We start from the raw sequence: 13,934 nt of genomic DNA, 5'->3' as shown, positions 1-13,934 counted from the left end.
AGATAGTTGCCGCAGATCTCACTAGAAAAGTCATTTGTTCATTCTTAAGGAGCAGCCTGGGTGAGGTACATATGTTCTGTACTAGGGGGGCAGCATGATGCAGGTCTGTGCCCTAGTTTTTTGTTTTTTTTTGTTTTTTGAAACAGTCTCGCTCTGTCACCCAGGCTGGAGTGCAGTGGCGTTATCTCAGCTCACTGCAACCTCTGCCTCCTGGGTTCAAGCGATTCTCATACCTCAGCCTCCTGAGTAGCTGGAATTACAGGCATGCGCCACCATGCCTGGCTCATTTTTTTTTTTTTTTAGAGACAGAGTTTCACTCTGTTGCCCAGGCTGCAGTGCAGTGGCACGATCTTGGCTCTCTGTAACCTCCGCCTCCCAGGTTCAAACAGTTCTCCTGCCTCAGCCTCCCGAGTAGCTGGGATTACAGATGCCCACCATCACGCCTGGCTAATTTTTTGTATTTTTAGTAGAGACAGGGTTTTGCCATGTTGCCCAGGCTGGTTTCAAACTCCCGAGCTCAGGCAATCTACCTGCCTCAGCCTCCCAAAGTGCTGGGATTACAGGCATCAGCCACCGCACCCGGCCTTTTTTATTTTGTATTTTTAGTAGACAAGGGGTTTCACCATGTTGGCCAAGGCCAAGCTGGACTGTCCTGACCTCCGGCGATCCCGTCTTGGCCTCCCAAAGTGCTGGGATTACAGGTGTGAGCCACTGCACCTAGCCTGTGCCCTAGTTTTTGTATTTACTGTTTCATTTGGGGCAAGCCAGGGACCTTATCAGGGCCTCAGTTCCTCCATATGAAAAAATGAGGTAATAGTCCCTACTTTATAGGGTTGTGAGGATCTGTGAACTATTAGACATGAGAAAAGTAACTTGTGAATGTCAATGAAGATGAAAATATCAGCTGTGATTATTCTGCAAACATTACTAAATGCCTAGCAAGAAGCTGACCTTTTCCATTTTTTTCTTCGTATTAATCGTATGAAGAGGACAGTTGGGCAGAAATTTACATATTCTAACTGATAAGCGTCCTGTAACATTCATTCATTCATTAAGATGAGATCTTGCTCTATTACCCAGGCTGGAGTACATGGAATGATCACAGCTCACTGCAGCCTCAAACTCTGGGCTCAAGCAATCCTCCTGCCTCAGCCTCCTGAGTATCTGGGACTATAGGCAGATGCCACCAGGCCTGGCTAATTTTTTGTACTTTTTGTAAAGACAAGGTCTCGTTATGTTGCCCAGACTGGTCTCAAACTCCTGGGCTCAAGTGATCCTCCTGCCTGGCCTAACAGTGTTAGGATTACAGGCGTGAGCCACCATGCCCAGCCCAAAGGTTCTATAACTTAACAGCCAAACTTCTCTCAGCCTATGGATGTTGTGGGACACTTAGGCTATCCAATTTGCTATGTTGCCAGCCTGGGTCGACAAAGGTGTCTCTGACATGGGCCTTCAACCAGGGGGCTAGGCTCTGCTCCACAGCCACAAGACTAGGCCAAGACACACCCCAGCCCCAAGTCCCTGTGCCCTACCTTCCTGGATGCTGTTCTGCAGGTGGTTGACGATGGCAGCCAGGATGGTGGAGAGACTCATGACCTGGGCACACTGGGCCAGGCCGAGGGTGAAGAGCTCATTCCAGCAGGCCCGCACCAGGCTGGTGTTGCAGTCCTGCCTAGGAATATAGAGAGGGGCCTGAGTGTGGTGTGTGCTGGCATTTCTTCAAGGTTGTGGGGCATCCAGGCACTAAGTCACAGCATTTCCCGAACAGGTGAACTCAGTGTTTGTTGAAGTGCTATCCAGGATCATTCTTCAAGAAAAAGATGAAGTCTATGAATAAGTCTATGAATGTTTTAACTAAAGTCCTTCTAATGATCAACTATTCTCTTAAAAAACATCCTTTAAATAAAAAGTTTTAATAGGTATGGCCAAATCATCATTTCCTACAGTATTCTAAAGCCTCAGCATCCTGGATTGGCTCTGTCCCAGGAGATGGTATCAGTTACTTTGGTCCGACAGCCAAGGTCACGAGAGGCTGCGGGGACCAAAAGACTAAGAGCTGAGTACAGATTCTGAAGGGCAGAAACATGCCCTCCAAACCTTGCAGGGAAGGAGGCAGGCTTTGTGCTGGATCCGAGACAGAAGCAGGGAGGATGAGGGTTCAGCTAAGGCTGCTTCCAGCCCTGCCCTGGCTAATTTCTACTCAGGTTAGTCAGTAAAGTTGGCACATCACAAAACAATACATCCTTATTCTCAGTAACTCCTAAATTGCATTCCCTCACCTGTCTCAAGATTTCAGGAGGCTGGAGAAACTGGGCTGTTTTGACAAAGCTGTTTCCTCCAGTTGCCTTAAGTGTGGCCCAGCCAGAGGAAGGCAGTGAGAACCAAGACTACTGCACTGTGTCATTCCCAAATGCCCCAGATGCGCGTCTAGTATTTTACTATGATCACTGCCCTGAACAGTAACTTATGAAAAACAGTACATGAAATGTAACTGAAACCACTTTAAATGTGGTAGCTCATTTTATCTAGCCCGGACTGAGAAACTCCGTGGAGGAGGTTCCAAATTATCCAACTAGAAAAAGTACACTCAGGGCAGTGGGTGGATCATGTTTCAACCTCATTTAAAAAAATCTCAGGTACCTATCAGTACTATTAACTGTGGACTGTGGTGTTACTAAAAAAAAAAAAAAAAAATGCCTGAGGTTACACCACGTACCAGATACCAGCAAGGGGTAGGCAATTCTCCCAAAGAGCTAACAATGAAACTCCTAATACTTGTTTAGCAGTCACTACCTGTCTTGTTCTCCCTGGAGAATGAGACAATTCTGTCTGCCTTTCCTTTAATCATGGAGGGAGGTGACCATTCTAACTACTCAGGACACATCCCACACCACCTGACCCACAGAACCATACTGCCTTCTGCTGAGTCCCTGGCATGCCAGGCACTGGGTTAAAAGGTTTATAGATCTTAACTCCACGCAAGGATTCTACAACGAGAAACTGGAGGCTCAGAGAGGTAAAGTGACTTGCACAAGGCCACACAGCTGACAAGCGCTATTCTTATGCCTGACAACCAGGTCTGTTTGCCCCAAAGACAACAGTGTAAACTACTAGACAACGCTGCCCTCCATTCTAGTGTTTTCCACATATTACCTAAGGATGGTTACTCTGCAATATGCAGTAACTCTCATTGCATTTCCATTTTATATGGTTACTTATCTTTCAACCAGACTGCCAGTCACCTGATGGCACGATGGCAGCCGCACCAGCTGCACAGCACTTGGCACACTGGCAGAGCCGATGATGGGATTTAGAGGAGAAACATACACAAGTGGTACTCCAGAAAGCAAGAAAAGGAGGGGGTTTCCTGTAGAGATGACACCAGGGTCTGTACTACTCAATGTGCCAGTTGGCACTGTGGCTTGTGTGAGATTGTAAATCCATGTTTGAGGAAACAGCTGATTCACATTCACCTTATTAAGGCCTAGGCACAGTTCCCGGCCTGGCTTCAGTTTATGAGTCACACTGTGCATAGCACAGTGCTGGGGACTACCCCTTGCCTTCTACATTCTTCTCCATCCCCAGCTCCCAGCAGCAAATCCTTGGTATATCTAGGAGGCTCTATAAAGGTTAGAGGAATACTGCAGAACTGGCAACTGGTAATCCTGCTACCAGTCCACTAACTATATTTAATAAGAAATTCAGGGTCCTTTGAATGAGGTCATCGGAACAGTCAAACTAGATGGGCCCTCAGAGTTCTTCCAGGTCATTCCTAGGGAGAGGAAGGCCCCTGCCCAAAGATACATGCACAGAAAGTGGCGACTTACCCAAGTGCCTGAAAGGCTGGGATTGACCGAGCCCAGTGCATTGAGAGGAAAAGCAGACGGGATGCAGACTCACAGATGTAGTGCACGTTGAGGTACTCTGGCATTGGGCTGGGCATTGTTAGCTGGAAAAGAGGAGGCACATGGCACAGAGGTGAAGGAAGGACAGGGGATGGCTTTGTCTATCAACATGTATCCCTGTCGTGCTTCAACAGCAGTGGCATCTAGAGTCACTGTCTCTGATTCTGAAGTCCCATGCAGTCGGGGAGCTTGCACAGACTCCCCAGTGAACTAGGGTCGAAAGGGCCTTGGAATGTGGTCCATAAGCCTAAGGGGATCTTCCTAGCCCACCCCCATAAAAACATACTCCTCAAGTCTTGCCTCAGCTAAACTGTTATTGGTTCTATGGCAATTCCATTTTGAGCCATAAGTTAAGGTCTAAATTAAATCTGGGGAACAGGGGCCAGGTGCAGTGGCTCATCCCTATAATCCCAGCACTTTTGAGAGGCTGAGGCAGGCTGATCACCTGATGTCAGGAGTTCAAGACCAGCCTGGGCAACACAGTGAAACCCTGTCTCTATTAAAAATACAAAAATTACCCAGGTGTAGTGGCGTGCACCTGTAGTTCCAGCTACTTGGGAGGCTGAGGCAGGAGAATCGCTTGAACCCAGGAGGTGGACGTTATGGTGAACCAAGATTGTACCACTGCACTCCAGTATGGGTGACAGTGAGACAGTCTCAAAAAAACAACAAAAAAAATCTGGGTAACCGGGGCCAACTTCATGGACTAGCAGGCATTTTGGGAGATGGTCTTAAGGTAGCAGTAACCAAGAGCCAAGCAGCTCACGTGATAGGAGGATGATATCCCATGACTAGAATGTTGTGCGAGGCTCCAGGAATTCCATTGTCTAGAAGGGGCTCCAATGCTTTTGAAGCTGGAATCACACTGGTGACCTGTCTCTTAGGCACCTTTGGGAAACTATGAGCAGGGATCTAGCTTCCTAAGTGACTGGCCATATCTCTCTAGTAAAAATACTGGGTCAGGCACAGTGGTTCTAATCCCAGCACTTTGGGAGGCTAAGGTGGGAGGACTGTTTGAGGCCAAGTGTTTGAGATCACCTTGGGCAACTTATCAAGGACCCCATCTCTACAAAAAATAAAAATAAAAATTAGCTGGGCATGGTGGTACATGCCTGTAGTCCTAGGTACTTGGGAGGCTGAGGCAGGAGGATCACCTGAGCCCAGAAGTTTAATCCCAGGAGTTTGAGGTTACAGTGAGCCACAATCACATCACAACACTTCAGCCTAGGTGAGTATCCATAAAAAAAAAAATAAATAAAAAGAAGAAGGAAAAAAAAAAAGAAAAAATACTGAGGGAACAGGAAGACTCAGCAGTCTGGAGACCTAGAGACTGAGAGAGCTTTGGGTGCCCTCTGAGTGTCCTGTAGAAAAAGCAAGACCAGTGAATGACAGCACGGGGAAGACCCATGAGTTCTTAACAGCGCTCTTCAAGGGATCTACTTTCTGTGGCTCTAGAGGGCAGAGTAGCCAGGATCAACAGCTGGCTGCCTGCTTGTTGCAGACTTTATATGAGGGTTTCTATGACACAGAGAAGAGACAAAAGTGCCTGCCTGAGTCCATGGGGCAGCCAGGCTGTCACAGAATGGCAGAGGCAGAGCATTCAGCCCTCAGCAGTTACCACTATGTCAGCCTGTCTTAGTAATGATGGGCCACGCCTGCTTCAGGGTTACCTTCAGAACCAAATGGCACTGTGAGCAAAAGACAAGTGAAGATGCTTTGTAATGGGAATATCATTCTGGAATACAAGATCCAGTTTGAAGTCATAATGTCCAATACCACAGTTTGAAGATGAGCTCACTCCAAAGTTTAATTTTTATTTATTTATTTTTTTTTGAGGCGGAGTTTTACTGTTGTCGCTCAGGCTGGAGTGAGTGCAGTGGTATCGGCTCACAGAAACCTCTGCCTCCCAGGTTCAAGCAATTCTCATGCCTCAGCCTCCAGAGTAGATGAGACTACAGGCATGTGCCTCCATGCCTGGCTACTTTTTGTATTTTCAGTAGAGATAGGATTTCACCATGTTGGCCAGGCTAGTCTTGAACTCCTGACCTGAAGTGATCCACATGCCTTGGCCTCCCAAAGTGCTGAGATTACAGGCATGAGCCACCCTGCCTCGCCCCAAGGTTTGATTTTTAAAACTGCAGACCAGCTTTGGTACAGAACCTCTCCCCCAGCAGGTTGGGGGCACATGGTTAGGCTGAATCCACTCACCTTAAATGTGACGTGTGTGTCTGAAAGGAGGGGGCCTTCAACCTCAATGATGGGTGTCGACTGGTCTCGGCTGATGACGTGGATGCTTCCTCCTCCACTGGTGTCTATTCCATCTGCCAGGCTTGGAGAGGAGGAGCTGTCTGTGGTATTAAGTGCTTTAGCTAAGGTATCAAATGCCCTGTGAGCAAAAATGAAGCATGTAATTGTTGTAAATCTACAGCTTTTAGGGGGAACAGAATTCTAGCTGAGATACGATTTAGAAAAACTACAATGGGAAAAGATTAAATTAAATTCTACCTAGTGAGGGAAACGCTAACAATGAAAGCTTCTTTATTTTATTTTTTTGAGATAGCACAGGCTGGAGTGCAGTAGCAGGATCTACCTTCCTAGCTTCAAGCAATCCTCATGCCTCAGCCTCCTGAGTAGCTGGAACTACAGGCACACGCCACCACACCCAGCTAATTTTTTTCATTTTTCAGAGACTGAGTCTCACTCTGTCACCCAAGCTGGAGCGTGGTGGTGTGATCTTGGCTCACTGCAACCTCCGCCTCCTGGGTTCAAGTGATTCTCTTGCCTCAGCCTCCCAAGTAGCTGGGACTACACACGCTGGTGGCACACACCACCATGCCTGGCTGTATCTTTTGTATTTTTAGTAGAGATGGGGTTTCACTATGTTGGCCAGGCTGGTCTCAAACTCTTGACTACAGGTGATCTACCTGCCTTGGCCTCTCAAAGTGCTGGGATTACACACGTGAGCCACCGCATCCGGCAAACAATGAAAGCTTGTATGTATTATCAACACATCATGTTAGGCACTGAGCTATGTATTACCTAACTTCACGGACAATTTCTTTCTTTCTCTCTCTCTTTACTTTTTCAGAGATGGGTCTCAGCTAGTCTCAAACTCCTGGGATCAAGTGATCCTCCTGTCTCAGCTTGTCTAAGTGCTGGGATTATAGCTGTGAGCCACTGCAACTAGGCCCAATTTCTATTTTTCACAAGTACCCTCCAAAGGTAAAAATTCTCTTCCATTTTACAGATGTAAATGCTGAGCTTACAGTTGTTAAATAACTTTTCCAAGACCATCCATACAATAAGTGATAGAACCAGAATTCTACCTAATTCAAATCCCACCCTCTTTCCACTGGACCTAGATCTTGTTATCAGACCACAAGTTAACAAGGGACTGGAACCCCTGAATAGTCTCCAGCTTTGTATCTGGCTGGTCTGGCATGTTAGGAGCAGAGCACAAGAGCCAAACTGCAGAGAAGAAACATCCTTAGCAGCAGTTATTGATGTCTGGCATTAGCTCATACTATCTATCAGCCACTATCAATCTAGTTACCCTGGTGGATTTAAGCTCTGAATTCATTACTCAGAAAAAATATACATGAGGGTTGGGGGTGGTGGCGCACACCTGTAATCCCAGCACTTTGGGAGGCTGAGGCGGGAAGCTCACTTGAGCCCAGGAGTTCTAGACTAGCCTGGGCAACATGGCGAAACCCCATCTCTATTAAAAAATAAAAATAAAAATAAAAGAAGACGAGAAAAATAGGTTAAAATAGAAGTAGAAAAGGGAATAAACTCTTAATATGCAGATGCATTATTAAATAGTAATTAATACAAATAACTGCTGTCCACTAGAGGTTTCCCCCTACTTCTACTGATTTACTCAATTTTCTTTTCCAAGGCTGGGAATGAAAAGAAGTTTTGATTGTTTTATACTGTATAACATAAGTGGGTCTATGTTCCCACAGTTAAAATTTGAAAGAAGATAGATGTGCAGGGTCATTGTAACAATTTTATCATCCTTAGTTAAATACAGCACAGGTACCAAAATGCTGTTTTCCACCCTCACAATAGAGGGAGGGTGTCCAGGCCAGGAGGGGGCCTCCACCCTCATGGGCTCGTACCGAGTAATCTCACTTGCAGACTGGTCCTCTGGTTGGATTTCTGAAGTGTCACCGTTGTTCAAAGATTCACTTAGGTTGGCAAGCGAGGTCACTACATTTGCCAGTGTGCCCAGAGCTCCCTGGCTTGTTTCAGCCTATTAAACAAAAAATACTGACATTAAAAATGAACACAGATATGCAAATGACTCTCAGGCCAATGAAGTTACAATGCTGGTTCAAAAACAGCTTAGAGGCGAGGGGAATGTGACTACAAAGGGGCAACATAAGGAAGATCTTTTTGGTGATTTAACAGTTCTGTATCTTGGTGTGGTGGCATTTACACAAATCTAGATATGTGACAAAGTGACAGAACAAAAACAGATAAATTAGACTTCATTAAAATTAAAACTGTTGTGCTTCAAAAGAAATTGTCAAGAAAGTAAAAGCGCATAAAACAAAAGGACAATTCACAGAATGAAATATTTGCAAATCATATGTCTGACAATGGTTTAGTAGCCAGAATATCTAAGGAACACTAACAACTCAATAATAAAAAGACAACCCAATTAAAAAATGGAAAAAGAGGCCAGGCGCAGTGGCTCATGCCTGTAATCCCAGCACTTTGGGAGGCCAAGGCAGGTGGATCACCTGAGGTCAGGAGTTCAAGACCAGCCTGGTGAACATGATGAAACCCCATCTCTACTAAAAATACAAAAAATTAGCCGGATGTGATGGCAGGTACCTGTAACCCCAGGTACGCGGGAGGCTGAAGCAGGAGAATCACTGGAACCCAGGAGGCGGAGGTTGCAGTGAGCTGAGATTGTGCCACTGCATTCCAACCTGGGCAACGGAGCAAGACTCTTACTCAAAACAAAACACACAAAATTAGCTGGGTGTGGTGGCACATGCGTATAATCCCAGATACTTGGGAGGCTGAGGCAGGAGAATTGCTTGAACTCGGGAGGCAGAAGTTGCAATGAGCTGAGGTGGCACCATCGCACTCCAGCTGGGGAAACAAGAGTGAAACTCTCTTAAAAAAAAAAAGAGGTGCATTATTTCGCAACAAAAAGGAACGAAGTACTGATACATGCTATACATTATGACCCTTAAAAACATTACGCTAAGTGAAAGAAGCCAGCCACAAAAGACCATATACTGTATGATTTCCTTTATATGAAATGTACAGAGTTGACAAAACCATAGAGTCAGAAAGCAGATTAGTGGTTGGTAGGGTTTGAGAAGAGGGGGAAAAAAGGAGTGACTACATAATACGGTTCAGGGTTTCTTCTGAGGTGATGAAAATATTCTAAAATTAGATAGTGGAGATGGTTTGTACAACCTTGTAAATATACCAAAAATCACTACATTGCACGCTAAAAGGGTGAGTTTTATGGCATGTGAATTATATTTCAATTAAAAAAGAAAGCCAGGGGTAGTGGCTCACGCCTGTAATCCCAGCATTCTGGGGGGCTGAGGTGGGTGAATTGCTTGAGTCCAGGAGTTCAAGACCAGACTGGGCAACATGGTATCTGGGCTTCACTTTCAGGCTTACGCTTTCTCTGCATTTGACCGTGCAGTCAAGAGTCACTGTCCTAGAATGTGTGCTAGTGACAAGCTAAGCCCATGTGATTCATCAGCTCCCATCATGCATATGGCCCCTGCCCAAAGACAGAAGGTGCAAGGCCCAGCCTGAGGACTAAGGCACGCAGGGCAGCTCTCCATGACAGGCAAGGGCTCTAAATTTTGTCTTCTCTTTCCCAAAAGAGAATGCCCTGTGATGCCCTGTAATGCCCTGAGAACGCTCATGAATGAGACTGTGAACAGATGAGAAGGAAGCCTGCAGACCTTGCTCTGGGTCTAATGGTCACAGCAATGCCAGTGTTCTCAATTACCAAGTCACCCTCTTAGAGTTGTGACTTGCTGCTACTACTTCCTCATTACTTGGTTACATCAGGAGCACCAAGATGAGAAAAATAGTGAGTTCCCTGGCCTGGAAAAAATCCCCCTCCTTGGTTATCTTCACAGGAGCCAGCCAGTCTCCCCTCTTTGGACTGACAAACGTTTCTGTCCACAAGTTAAATCCCTATGACTGATCTGCTCTAGCAAAGTTTTGGAATTGATAGATTCCTGGCTGAGCTTCACCCTGAAGAGCATCTAATAAAAAAGAATCCGGGGCTTTTGCAAAAAGGCCATTTGATAAGCAGCTCTTTCCTTGGTATGCTAGTAGTTTGCCAATGTGTATAAGAGAAAAAGAAAACTGCAACAGAAAAGAGAACCACCGAATGTCCACCAAATTGACATCCAGACTGACATGTCACAGTGATTATGACCAGCCAGCTCTGATGTGAAAAGCCATCAGCATCTCTAAACAAATCACAAGGAGACCAAGACGTAGGTCATGCTTTTGATGTGGTCTCTGAAGGCCAGGAAGAAGGTGGTGCACACAGTTAGAGAAGTGGCCTGCAATGTCAACATAAAGGATGAGAGAAAGCATGAGTAGAGAACGTCACCTTGGAATCCGTGGCCAGAAGAACTGTACCATCCTCACGTATCAAAGGCTGCTGGATGTTCACAAGCATTCCTGGATCAAGAAGACCTGTTTGTCTATTTAAGACATAAAGAAACTCAGATCAGAGTAGCTTCCAACATTTTATGCACCATATAATCATGCTGCATTTACCTGTCTTTCCATATTTGTGAAGCTATCTGAATAGCAGAAAAGCTCTAACCAGACTCAGCCGCTTAGTGACTAAACAGAACCCCCACCCCTGTCTCTCTGGAATGAGATATACATAAAGTCGGGTTTACAGCTTGAGACAGGATGAAACACAGATGCATCCCCCAGGGCTTTCCAGGATGACTGCACACTGTGGCCATTCTCCCAAGAAAAATTTACTTGAGGGGCCGGGCGCGGTGGCTCAGGCCTGTAATCCCGGCACTTTGGGAGGCTGAGACAGGTGGATCACGAGGTCAGGAGATCGAGACCATCCTGGCTAACACGGTGAAAGCCTGTCTCTACTAAAAAATGCAAAAAACTAGCCGGGTGAGGTGGTGGGCACCTGTAGTCCCAGCTACTCGGGAGGCTGAGGCCAGAGAATGGCGTGGACCCGGGAGGCGGAGCTTGCAGTGAGCTGAGATCCGGCCACTGCGCTCCAGCCTGGGCGACAAAGCGAGACTCCATCTCAAAAAAAAAAAAAAAAAAAAAAAAAGACAAGTTAACTTGATTTTCAGAAAACCAGCAAGGCATCCTCAACTCCAGCTCTCTCTCTGATACATTTTGGATTTCTTGTTTTCCCCTCTTTCTGATCCTTTTAAAGTAAGTTCAATAGATTACATTAAAAAGAATATACAAATTAACTATAGCACTGAGACCTTATCTCACCTTAGGTCTTTTGTCTGTACTGCAGAAAAGCCCCAATCTTGAATTATAAAATAATTGTCTTCCTGTATGAATGATGCCTAAATTGCAGGACATAATCTGAATTCAAGGCTAGGAGAATTTCTGACCCCATCATAAATCAGGCATCCTCAGGCCTGTCCAGAGGTGTGACTGAGCAGCTCCAGAAGGGGCAGAATTAGGCAACACAAGGTTGGAGGCTATGGCAGGTGGGTGGGAAGCCACAACAGTGCCTGTTCTGGGACGCGTCTGTGCCTCCTCCATCAGCTGCAAAGGCTGACTGCAGTGAGAAAAAGGGACTGACCTCGCTCCGTCTTTGTCTGCCACAAACGTGGGAGTGGCTATCAGGGGACTTCTCAGGTCTTTCCGGATATAGATTTTCTCAGTTGAAGCAGCACAATTGCTTGGTTTCTCCCGTTGCACATCAAAGGGCTTCCGTTCACTCTGTACGGCTTAAATCACAACATAAACATTTGTGTTTAGAGAAACAATTCAAATCAATAAAAACCACATCCCTCGTGGTAAAGTAAGGGGTTTTCTTTAGTAAATCCATTACCGTAGGGAGGATGACTTTGGTGCTAGGTTCATCTAGCTCAGTTTTCACAGTGGACTTTTCGGCCAGAGAGAGGAAATCAAGCCAAACCATGCCATGTCAAATCTAAAGGCATAAAAAAGACCTCACGATGGGTGGTACTCCCTGCTAAGAAACTGCAGCACAGCACCTATGTGGCCTATGGAAGCACCCATGAGCCTTCTGGGCCATTTTGTTAATTTTATGTTATTATTTTATTGTTTTTTGTAGAGATGAAGCCTCATTATGTTGCCCACTGGACTCAGACTCCTGGGCTCAAGAAATCCACTTGCCCCAGCCTGCTAAAGTGCTGGAATTATAGGCATGAGCCACAGTGCCCAGTTGGTTTTTACTTCATGATGCTAACAAAATAGATCATTTCAAGGATAAAGAAACGCCCATCTTTGGGCCGGGGGTGGTGGCTCAAGTCTGTAATCCCAGCACTTTGGGAAGCCGAGACGGGTGGATCACTTGGCCAGCATGGCAAAACCTGGCCTCTACTAAAAATACAAAAATTAGCCGGGTGTGGTGGCAGGCACCTGTAAACCCAGCTACTTGGGAAGCTGAGGCAGGAAAAATTGCTTGAACCTGGGAGACAGAGGCTGCAGTGAGCCAAGACGTGCGCTACTGCACTCCAACCTGGGCGACAGAGTGAGACTCCGCCTCAAAAAAAAAAAAAGAAAAAAAAAGAAAAGAAATGTCCACCTTCAAGTAGGCCCTTAATAGAATGCATTTCCTTTGCCACAATTTGTAGAGGAACCCTTCTAATTTCCAAATCAAGTCTGAATCACTTCTGCAAACTGTTTAATGGGTGTCAATTTTACATCATGCTAGCAAACTCTCCCTTTAGCAGTCTAATATAAGAGCAAATATGCATGTTAGAAGCAACTGAAGAAAACGAAAGCTTTTTAAAGGCAAAAGTGATGAAGGTCAGGGACTAACATTCAGATACGCTGCTAATCAAACTGCTATCCAATTGAATATTGTGTTTGCAGCTACAGCTGTGATCACAAGAAAACTGATTTCAGTCACTGCTCTGAGTAAAAATATTCATCATTGAGAAAAAGGAAAGCTTAGCAATATGGGCCAGTCCCACACCAAGCCAGTGATTTATTTACTCACTTTGGGGAAAGAGCAGTCTCATTAGATTAAATAAAAACATCACACTAGGCAGAAATTAGGTTGATATTTCTAATTTCTCAAAAAATACATTTCCATTTATTCTCCAGTTAATTTTACAGATTCCCATTCCCAGAAACGTCAACATCAATACTGAAATATATTGGTTTTCAGTGTTCCTAGAAAACTATGCAAAAGATGACAGAACCATGCAGCATACTCAGCAGGAGCCTGCAGTCCTGGGTCCACGGCCACCAGACTTGCGAGGCTGAGTTGCATGCCTTGCTCTGCTAAGCTCCATTTTCCTACTGTGGTTTGAGCCTAACTCCACTCTCCTTGAATTTCTTTGTGCTGCCCATCTTGGGTCCTGGTCTTCATGTTTTCACCACAAGTTAGGGAAGTGACCTCCATGCTGATTGGTCCCTGAAAACTCCCAAAATTCTGGCTATGGGAGTGGAAAGGAGGGGCCTGAGACCTTCCCTGGCTGCCCCACACATCCAGGAGCAATATAGTTCCCTTTAGAACCCCAGTTACACAGAGGCTTGGCAAAGGACCTTATCCCAAAAGAAAGTAGAGGGGCTAAGAAGACAAGGAGTAGGCTGATGTAATCTTCAGGAGCAATATATAAGTAAGGTGAATAAGCAGATCACAGAAGAGGACCCTGTGGCTGAGAGGCTACGTGTGTCCTCAGGCGTCATAGCTCTCTCTTAGTGGCACACCTGGAGGTAGATTTGGTATCACCTTTCCTCCAAAGCCTGTGTTCAATCCACTCCACTAAGCTGCCTCCTGATGCATCTGGAGTAAGGCTTTCCACACACACAGCAGGAGAACAGACCAATCCC

The 13,934-nt window shown here is 45.7% G+C and overlaps 1 protein-coding gene across 16 annotated transcripts in view; it reads right to left on the bottom strand.

Moving 5' to 3' along the window:
- NR2C2 (nuclear receptor subfamily 2 group C member 2) overlaps positions 1 to 13,934 on the bottom strand; it is a 96,512-nt gene that overhangs the window by 6,864 nt on the left and 75,714 nt on the right. For 14 of the 16 annotated variants that reach the window (XR_010584604.2, XR_010584605.2, XR_012431529.1 and 11 more), the window contains 6 exons: positions 11,707 to 11,854; positions 10,516 to 10,609; positions 8,027 to 8,160; positions 6,114 to 6,291; positions 3,828 to 3,949; positions 1,533 to 1,672 (listed from right to left, as the gene is read on the bottom strand). Coding sequence is in view for 13 of the 16 variants with exons in the window: in XM_065539050.2 (XP_065395122.1) it covers positions 1,533 to 1,672; positions 3,828 to 3,949; positions 6,114 to 6,291; positions 8,027 to 8,160; positions 10,516 to 10,609; positions 11,707 to 11,854 (816 nt within the window). In the remaining 3 variants the exon portion in view is untranslated. Of the gene's footprint in view, positions 1 to 1,532; positions 1,808 to 3,827; positions 3,950 to 6,113; positions 6,292 to 8,026; positions 8,161 to 10,515; positions 10,610 to 11,706; positions 11,855 to 13,934 lie in introns of those variants that run through there. The other 2 variants (XM_074033096.1, XM_074033097.1) reach the window with 1 other exon arrangement.

Source organism: Macaca fascicularis, chromosome 2 (genome assembly GCF_037993035.2).
Source record: "Macaca fascicularis isolate 582-1 chromosome 2, T2T-MFA8v1.1".
NCBI lineage: Eukaryota > Metazoa > Chordata > Mammalia > Primates > Cercopithecidae > Macaca > Macaca fascicularis.
This window is presented reverse-complemented; position numbering and strand designations above follow the sequence as displayed.